The following is a 10,155-nucleotide window of genomic DNA, read 5'->3' as shown; positions in this document are numbered from 1 at the left end:
ACAACCAATAACAAGACTAAACTAATAACAAGATAACAAGATAACAAGACTACTAAAACATGAACCAATGACATGACAAGACTGATAATGAGTTAACAAGACAATAAAACAATGAAAACAAGACACATGAACATGGAGAGAAACAGAATATCACATGACCAGGAAACCACATGACAAGAAACAGGAACAGGAACTAAACTTTCAAAATAAAAGACACAAACACATGAACAAAAACACATTTAAACGTGACAACTAGGCTGCACAGAAAAGCTACAGGATGCTCCCTTGCTCCCTAATGAGTGAATGACTTAACCCCCAGTGTGTGGTCTGTCTTCACTGGTCTCAGAACAGTTTGAAAGCCTCTGAAAGCAACATTTTCCAGCTTTTGGATACATCTATTGAATTCTCAATGTGATACACAGTAAACGTAGGATTTCTAATCCTTCTAACATACAATCTGGCTGTACACAACAGCATTCAATTTAACTGAAAGTAAACTTCATTCCTACAGTGTATACTGAATTAGTATGGTTCCAAAAATAATATATCCTTAATCAGAATAAAACATACCGCTTCTAAGTATTGTAAATAAGCTTATTTAGTGAAGAATAACGCAACATGCATTTATAGTAACTGACTGTTCTCCATTCTCCCTTCTCCTTTGCAGTAGCATCAACTTTTTCTTTATAACATTTTCTTTATAAAAAAATAAAAAAATAAATAACAATACATTTTTTTTTTTTTTTTTTAAATTCATGATCTCACGTGGACTATTTCCAGACATTCCATCATAATACAATAAAAGAGGGTGACAGTTGAAAACTATGTGCAAGGTTAGCATGCTAGAGTTAGAGAATTATCAGTGGTTATAAAAGATTATTTTACTTATCTCATGTGTATTCCATTCATAGAATGAGGCAGAAAGCATGACATTTATTGAATATGCAGTCTGAAGCAAATGACAGGTACAGATTCAGAACTGTTTCAAGTATTCATACAACAAATCTATTAAATACCCATGATCGCTAAGAAAATATAGACAAACCATATATTTTTTTAATCATTTATTTATTTACAGCATCTCTCCTCAGTCTAAATGTTATAATTCGTTTTTACAAGGAGTTTATAAGGATGAAAGTGAAGCAAAGCAGAGCATGTATAACAATCCAGGAGCAAATTGTGTCATCTTCTGCCTTCGAACATCAGCACAATGGATAACATACATCTGATCTGCACCAAAATCAATGCGTAAAGAATATAAGAAATGTGAGTGGCTGTTAAGTTTTTCATGTTGTTGTGACTTCTTCAATGCTCAACTATGATGCAAAAGGTCAACTGGAAAACGTCTACGTCACTTCCTCAGCTGATGTCCTTCACTGTAAACCCTAAAGTTGTCATTACTGTAAAAATCAACTTGTCTTAATTATTACTTGAAATGTCAAGTTTTGGACTCAACTCAAATATTTAAGTTCATTGAACTTATTTTCTTAAAAATCCATAGACTTAAGATTTGAAGTGTGTAACGGTTTCACCAGGAAGGAAGCAGGTTGGCAGTCCAGGTAAATCAGCTTTTATTCAGCATTCAGCTTCACAGACAAAGTATAGGCTTTTCAGCTTCATGTAACAAAGAGCAGGCTTTTCAGACACAGACGTGGCTTTCAGCTACACGCAACTCTCCCTCTCTCACTGGCGTTCTCAGCTGCCTTTTTAAGCCCTTCTCCGTCGTCACTTTAATGAGAAACAGGTGTTATGCATCATTAATCACCAGGTGATGGTCCTTACCGCTTCCTCTCTCCCCAGTGACAGACACACGACCACGTCCCGCTCCACATACCCCCACTGCCCGACTCAGGCCCGGGCAACATCCGGCCTGCCAACTCCCCCCCCCCCCCATTCCTGAAGACAAAATCAGCCACAACCATATGTGGCCCTGGCCTGTGGACCACCTTAAATTTGAAGGGCTGATGTGCCAAGTACCAATGAGTGATCCGCGCATTGTTATCCTTCATGCGATGGAGCCACTGAAGCGGGGCGTGATCCGAGTGGAGGATGAAGGCCCGCCCCAGCAGATAGTAGCGGAGGGTTAGCACCGCCCACTTGATGGCAAGGCAATCTTTCTCGATGGTGCTGTACTTTGTCTCCCTCAAAGAGAGCTTATGACTAATGTACAGCACGGGGCGCTCCACCCCCTCCACCTCCTGCGAGAGCATGGCCCCCAACCCCCTCTCTGATGCATCTGTCTGTAAAATAAAGGGGAGAAAGAAGTTAGGAGCATGTAAAAGCGCCCGCCACAGAGTGCAGATTTCACTCTTGTGAAAGCCTGTTGGCACAGCTCCATCCACTGGACCGGATCTGGTGCCCCCTATTTAGTGAGATCAGTCAAGGGGCTGGTGACATCAGAGAAATTAGGAACAAACCTTCTGTAATAGCCAGCCCCATGAACTGCCTCACCTCCTTTTTGGACTTGGGATGTGGGCAGGCCGCTATCGCTGTGGTCTTATCAATTTGGGGATGTACCTGCCCATGACCCAAGTGGAAGCCCAGATACCATAATTCCACCCACCCAATTGCGCACTTTTCCCGCAGTTCGTCAATTCAGGGCATTGGGTACGCGTCAAATTTAGACACTGCGTTGACTTTCCATTAATCAACACAGAAGCGTACTGACCCGTCACTCTTTGGTATAAGAACAACCGGGCTCACCCAATCACTGTGCGATTCTTCTATTACCCCCATCTCGAGCATTGCCTCTAATTCAATTAACTCATGCACATCAACAGGTTAAACCCCAGCCAATTTGTTCCCAAAATGAGTGGATGGGTGAGGCAGGAATTAACTGTGGCCTCCACTCTATGTTTTACACCCTGGAATTGAATAACAGTGGTCACTACCGGGTATTCGTGAACATCCCCGTGCACACACCTCACCAACACCTTGTGATTTGTACCCAAAGCCCCGTCATGAACCAAGCTGTGGTGGATCGAGGTTTGATTGCAACCCAAATCCACCAGGGCTTGGTATGTATGCCCCTTAACCCTTACTGGTATGCAATACAACCCAGCTCAATCGGGGGCGGTCTGTGGCGTGTCGGGGACCCGGATCCACGTCCCCACTTCCATCACTGGGCACCGGTCCTGGACGTGTCCCGGCTCCCCGCAACTCCAACAGACCGGCTCAGGCTCCCCGTCTGCACCCATGGCGGTGGAGACATCACCCTGGGAAGGATGACGGAGAGGGTAGGGGAGGGGTTTGGTGCGTAGTGCAGCCCGCGGAAGCGGGGCGCCGGTTTGGGTAAATACTCCCCCCGTTTCCGAGGGGTGGGAACAGGTCGAGAGGGTGGAGAGGGAGGGGCAGAGGGGGGAGTAGGAGAGAGAGAGAGAGAGTGAGAGAGAGACTTGGACTGCTCGCCGGCTTCGGGGTAGGCCACTATGTGGGCTTCTGCCAGCTGGACGGCGTCATCCACTGACGTGGGGCGATGGCACTGGACCCATTCCGCAGTCTTCTTGGGCAGACGAACGGTCAGCTGCTCCAGCACCATCAGCTCTATTATGTCCTCCACGGCGTGCCCTTCCCCGACTAGCACCCATTTTCGGCAGGCATCCCAGAACTGCTGGGCAAATGCAAATGGGCGGCCAACTTCACTCAGTGTAATGAAGCAGAACCGATGTTGTTCGGGGGTGCAGCCCACCCAATGCAGACAGCAGTCTTCAGTTTCACATAGTCCAGGCGACGAGTTGGGCCTCCCCGGAAAGCAGCGGTAGTAAGTGGAGGGTCCACTGGGCTTGAGGCCAGCCAGAGGTGGTGGCTGAGTGCTCAAAGAGGCCCAGGAACATCTCTGCCTCCGGGGTCGCGGCGGAGGATCCGCCTGGAGCTAACCAGCTCTGTAGAGCCTGCCGATCCTCGGACTGGGCCCGGAGGAGCTCCTGGAAACAACGCTCCTGGGCGAGCAGGGCTTGGTGATGGGTCTCCTGGATGCTAGCCAGGGCGCGGATGACTTCGCCCAGCGGTGAGGTGTCCATAGCGACCAGTCTTCTTCCTTCAAATTCCCGGGTTTCGGCACCAGTGTAAAGGTTTCACCAGGAAGGAAGCAGGAAGCGGGTTGGCAGTCCAGGTAAATCAACTTTTATTCAGCGTTCAGCTTCACAGACAAAGTATAGGCTTTTCAGCTTCATGTAACAAAGAGCAGGCTTTTCAGACACAGACATGGCTTTCAGCTACACACAACTCTCCCTCTCTCACTGGTGTTCTCAGCAGCCTTTTTAAGCCCATCTCCGTCATCACTGTAACGAGAAACAGGTGTTACGCATCATTAATCACCAGGTGATGGTCCTTACCGCTTCCTCTCTCCCCAGTGACAGACACACGACCACGTCCCACTCCACAAAGTGTTAATAACTCAAACTACTGAGTACAAAATTGAGGCTATGGGGAATACCCACAATCCCTTGCTGCTTGAATTATGTTTCCTTGGTCAGAGGGAACAGATTGGGGGATTTAAATCATTGTTATTAAGAATTCATAGATGTTTTAGCTCTTTTGTTCTATTATTTATGCTTTGTTGCCAATAGTTGTTTAGAGTAATGTCACAATTAGGGTGATCTGTGTCTCTTTGGTCAAGTCGGTCCCTGGTCACACTATCACAGTTCTCTTTGTGTATGTGCAGCTGAAGTGCATATATGCATTTCTGTAAAGAATTATTTAATAACTGACCTAGAATCAGTTATCCTCTTTATTTGAGTTGTGCTGTTATTTGATTTAAAATTGAATCAATTCAATTAAAATGTACAACAGTAGAAACAACAATATTTAAATTAAAATCTGAGTTAAGTCTACTTGCATGTAGTTAACTCAACTTAAATAGTTAAGTTCACTCTACTTGAAAATTAAGTTAATTGAACTTAAATACTCATATTTTGGGAGACCCCATTACTCAATGGAACTGAGGGAACGAGTTTACTCAATCAAATGAGTGCAATGAACTTATTAGGGTTTTCAGTGTTTCTTCATCTAGTCGAAGAGAATAGACAGAGAAATGAAGACTGAAGCTCGACAACGCAAAACCCTATGATAGTTTGTTTATTACTGCCCATGTAAATTCATCAGTGCACACTTTCCTAAATGGAAAACAAAATATTTGTCTTTTGTACACATTCATCAAAATTTAATAACTTGATCTGCCTCTGAAACGACTTTCCTTTTCTGCTGACATCACTAAGGCAACTTACTTATTTTTGAATTCGTTTTTTTAACAGTATATTTATATGTATTTAAACAAGTTTACTCCTTATCTGTGTCATTTTCTGTTCCAAATGAACTATGATTTTGTCAAGTGAAGTGGACTTCGACAGATATCCCCTGTTCAGTGTGTAGGGAGCAGTGAACTGCGTAGGGGCCCTGTGAATCAGAATGCAACATTAATGTCTTGTTTTGGGGGGGGGGGGTTTGCCACCGTCTTTCTGTGCAGATGGAGATAGACTCAGATCTGATTGGACAGCTGTCTGTAATTGATTTGGCCAGCATCTGCTGTACTTGAGAGTACATGTGCCAATGATACTGCAATGCATTAATTAGCACCGAAGGACAATATTACCACAGTTCATTTAGTGAAGGAGAATGACGGACAAGTACATTTTAAACTGTATGTTTAAGAAAAGCAATCAGGATAACGCACAATAACGAGTGTAATATTGCTTTCATACAACAGTTTGGTAAAAACAATAAGTACATATTGAATAATTCACATTTTAGACATAATATGGCCAGTTATTTTGGCTCTTTTTTAACTGGTAATAAAAATAGTTTCAAAACAAAGCTATAGGAGACAGAACCGTTTCGTGTCATCGAGCAACATATAAACTGACTGTCTTGTCTGCCACAAACACACACAAGCAGACTGATACCGACCGTGAAGTGTCACAGTGATTTACATGCTGGTGTTTTCCTCCCTCAAAAATGGAGACTTTCGAAAATGTTCTCTACCGCATACTTTGGAAAAAAATATTTTAAGAAACTGAGTTTTCAACCAAAAACAACATAATCACATGGGGAATCAACATGTTGCTTCCCGAAAGTTCATGTAGCCTGAAATTAAATTACTGACAAGCAATAATGAGAGATAGCATTGTCACTCTTAAATAAATTTTTTACTCCACTGATGGTTAGGTTTTGAGTTGGAGTTTGGGTTAGGGTGTATGGTTAACAAAATATACATTCCTGTTAACTTTAAATACAAAATTTGCAACAAAAAAATGCAACTCGCTTTTGGCGCCACCCTGTGGACATTTCATCTGGAAACTGGAGATCACATGTGCCTATACGTTCAACAACATTTCTAGCTTCGCCCTCTGGGGGCAGTGATTCGATATACAGCACTGGAAAAAATTAAGAGACCACTCTTAATTATCAGTTTCTCTGGATTTACTATTTATAGGTATGTGTTTGAGTAAAATTTAAAAAAAAAAAATGTATTTTATAAACTACTGACAACATTTCTCCCAAATTCCAAATAAAAATATTGTCATTTAGAGCATTTATTTGCAGAAAATGACAACTGGTCAAAATATCAAAAAAGCAGCTTGGTTTTATTTGATGGCTTGTGACCATCCATCTTCCACATGATCACATTCCAGAGGTTTTCAATGGGGTTCAGGTCTGGAGATTGGGCTGGCCATGACAGGGTCTTGATCTGGTGCTCCTCCATCCACACCTTGATTGACCTGGCTGTGTGGCATGGAGCATTGTCCTACTGAAAAAAAAAACTGCTTCTAAGAGTTGGGGAACATTGTCAGAGCAGAAGGAAGCAAGTTTTCTTCCAGGATAACCTTGTACGTGGCTTGATTTATGTGTCCTTCACAAAGACGAATCTGCCCGATTGCAGCCTTGCTGAAGCACCCCCAGATCATCACCAATCCTCCACCAAATTTCACAGTGGGTGCGAGACACTGTGGCTTGTAGGCCTCTCCAGGTCTCCGTCTAACCATTAGACGACCAGGTGTTGGGCAAATCTGAAAATTGGACTCATCAGAGAAGATGACCTTACTCCAGTCCTCTAAGGTCCAATCCTTAAGGTCTTTTGCAAACCTCAGCCTGGCTCTTCTTTGCTTCTCTAACTTTGCACAACTTCAGCCCTGCCCCTAGGAGCCTGTTTTAACGTGCACTTCACCCTGGCTGCCGTGTGCCATTCTTTTTGTAGGTCACTTGATGTCATCCTAAGGTTGTTGAGTGACATTCTAATGAGTTGGTGGTCATCCCGGTCAGTGTATATCTATCTATCTATCTATCTATCTATCTATCTATCTACATCTATAGTATATACACACACACACTATATATATATATATATATATATATATATATATATATATATATATATATATATATATACAATCCAGACCGTGACAGTACTATTCTCAAACTGAACACACACACACACACACACACACACACAGAGAGAGAGAGAGAGAGAGAGAGAGAGAGAGAGAGAGAGAGAGAGAGAGAGACATTCGCTACTTTCATACGGCTCATTGAGGTTTCAACTTGCAACACAAGCGGCTGTCCGTCCGTCCGTCCGTCAGCCTTTACCTGCTGAAATGATGCTCAAATTCACCTGTCTGCTCGGACTGCTGGTATGCGGCACTGAAGGTAAAAAAAAATAAAAAATAATACTATTTCAACATTTCTGTGAGCGGTCAAACAGACAGTGGGCACAAGTTGGGCACCTCGCCATTGGTGAGTCCTCGGTTGAGACTGATTAAAATGAAACGGGTCTTTTCGGATGCTATTGATGAACCGGGATGACAGATGAATAGTTGTGCTAGTATTTCAACGTGAAAGAGTCTGAGTGGAGAATAAACATGTGTCATTTGTACTGCTGACTTGTAAAATGAGGCGTCTCGCTACTATAATTTACGATTTATTTATGATTGACACATTATGGTTATTAATTCGCGCTGTCTCTGTAGTTTAACGTTCAATTCAGCAACGTTCATCTTATGAGGATGACTGACAGGAGCTGTTATGAGTACGTCACCTTAAAACGTTTCCCTATCGAGGTGTTCGAAATATTTCTAATTGTTTCGTTAACGCAGAAGCGTAGCGATCTAATGACAGTTTTATAAATGTATACGTTCGTCCACCTAGTTTTTTTTGTGAGATAACCAGTACCTACTTGCCTATGCCTTAACACACTTAGTTTTTGCGTTAATACATCGTAAAATGATTTACCACGCATAATTATTGCTTTCGTCTTAACTCAATTTATTTTTGTTCGCACGGCTTATTTTAAGTCTCTGTGTAACTTGATGAACTTATTCATAAGACTAGAGGCGCTATAATGTTAATAACGGTTGTAAAGTACGAAGAGCGCGTACTAAATTCTGGCACGCGCGTTTAGAGGTGAAATTTCATCGCGCATATTTACGACGCAGCTGATTTAGTTCATGTGGTTCTATGAACAGCGTTCATATTTCAACAGATATACTGTGCGAGCGACGCGATATAGCACGAACGCTTTCTGTATGATCAACTAGGCGCGCTTGCAGCACAAACAGCTTCGTTGATTGAACGCGAGCGTTCTAGTTGACGTGTCGCGTCGCGTCGCGTCGAAGATTCATCCAGTTTCTGTGGCAGAACGACAGGTGGGAGTAGAGCGCTGTGCACTAATCCTGAGTTCTGGTCCAGTTTAAGTCTACCCATCCAGAACTTACCATGGAAATTGATTTTCCTTACTGAAAATGTGTTTGAAAACAAGTCTCCATGTTAAAGTTACTATGATGTCAGAATTGTACAGAATAATACATGTTTTGTGGAATAGCTTTTTGTTCTTTTTGTTTTGTTTTTTGTTTTTTGGATTGACACTGTGGATTTGAATGTGTTACACCAGTTGTCATTTATGAGCTGATTTGGATGAATAGTACTGTATGTTGATTTCATTGGCTGTGTCTGAAACTGCTGCCTTGCCACCTAGTCAGTCATTGGCATAGTTCACATGCTCTTTACAAAACTGCTTTCATACCAGCTTTCAAGGTGCCTTGGTGCTTTCCTTTCTTCTGAAAGGAAGAAACAGGGTAGCCATCTTTGGAATTGACAGATCCTTGTTTGTATTCTTACATTTGGAAGAAGTACAACAGTATTCATGAAAAGGACATGTTAATATGCCCATCTCTGTTACCTGCTCTAATTTACTAACCAAATAGGCTACTCGTTGCTTAATATCCCCTTCTGTGGTCTATGAAAGAGAAAAAATTAATTTGGGTTTGGAACAACATGAACAACTATCTCCTGTTTAAAGGAATAGTTCACCCAAAAATGAAAATTCTCTAATCATTTATTCACCCTCATGCCATCCCAGATATGTATGACTTTCTTTATTCTGCAGAACACAGACAAAGATTTTTAGAAGAATATCTCAGCTCTGTAGGTCCTCACAATGCAAGTGAATGGTGACCAAATTTTGAAGCTCCATAAGCACATAAATGCAGTATACAATTAATCCATATGACTCTAGTGGTTTAATCTGTATCTTTAGAAGTGGTATGATAGGTGTGGTTGAGAAACAGATCAATATTTAAGTCCTTTTTTATTGTAAATCTCCACTTTCACATTCTTTTTCTTTAGTTTTTGGAGATTTGCATTCTTCGTGCTTATTGCCACCTACTGGGCAGGGAGGAATATTTATAATAAACAAGGATTTAAATATTTAAATATACTGCCTTTATGTGATTTTTAGAGCTTCAAAATTCTGGCCATATACACTTGCATTGTGAGGACCTATAGGGCTGAGATATTCTTCTAAAAATCTTTGTTTGTGTTCAGCAGAAGAAAGAAAGTCATAGATATCTGAAATGTCATGAGAGTGAGTTAATGATGATACAGTTTTCATTTTGGGGTGAACTATCCCTTTAATCTGATTATATTTACTTATTTTTTCTTGATTAGTTGTTGCCATTTGTTCTAGACGAAGAAGTGTAAACTATTTGGTTGAAAACACAAATGTGCTCAAATCAAGTTTTAGAAGAGTATTGTTTCCCACGCTATTTACTGGTTAATAAACCAAACTTACCCATCGAGAACACATTCCAATTGAATCTGACTGTTCCTGTTTATTACAATGCATGAGAAATTATGGGGACGTGAAAGTAGATATTTAGAATGAAT

The 10,155-nt window shown here is 41.7% G+C and overlaps 1 protein-coding gene across 2 annotated transcripts in view; it reads left to right on the top strand.

Annotated features, from left to right (window-relative positions):
- Positions 1-7,547: 7,547 nt before the first annotated feature.
- The window catches only part of LOC127445340 (neural cell adhesion molecule 2-like), a 326,408-nt gene continuing 323,800 nt past the window's right edge, over positions 7,548-10,155 (top strand). For both annotated transcript variants that reach the window (XM_051705349.1, XM_051705348.1), the window contains exon 1: positions 7,548-7,641. In XM_051705349.1, the coding sequence (XP_051561309.1) occupies positions 7,590-7,641 (52 nt within the window). In that variant the 5' untranslated portion in view covers positions 7,548-7,589. The remainder of the gene's footprint in view (positions 7,642-10,155) is intronic.

Source organism: Myxocyprinus asiaticus, chromosome 8 (genome assembly GCF_019703515.2).
Source record: "Myxocyprinus asiaticus isolate MX2 ecotype Aquarium Trade chromosome 8, UBuf_Myxa_2, whole genome shotgun sequence".
Classification (NCBI taxonomy): Eukaryota; Metazoa; Chordata; class Actinopteri; order Cypriniformes; family Catostomidae; genus Myxocyprinus; species Myxocyprinus asiaticus.
The sequence above is the reverse complement of the archived record's forward strand: the minus strand, read 5'-3'. Positions and strand labels throughout refer to the sequence as shown.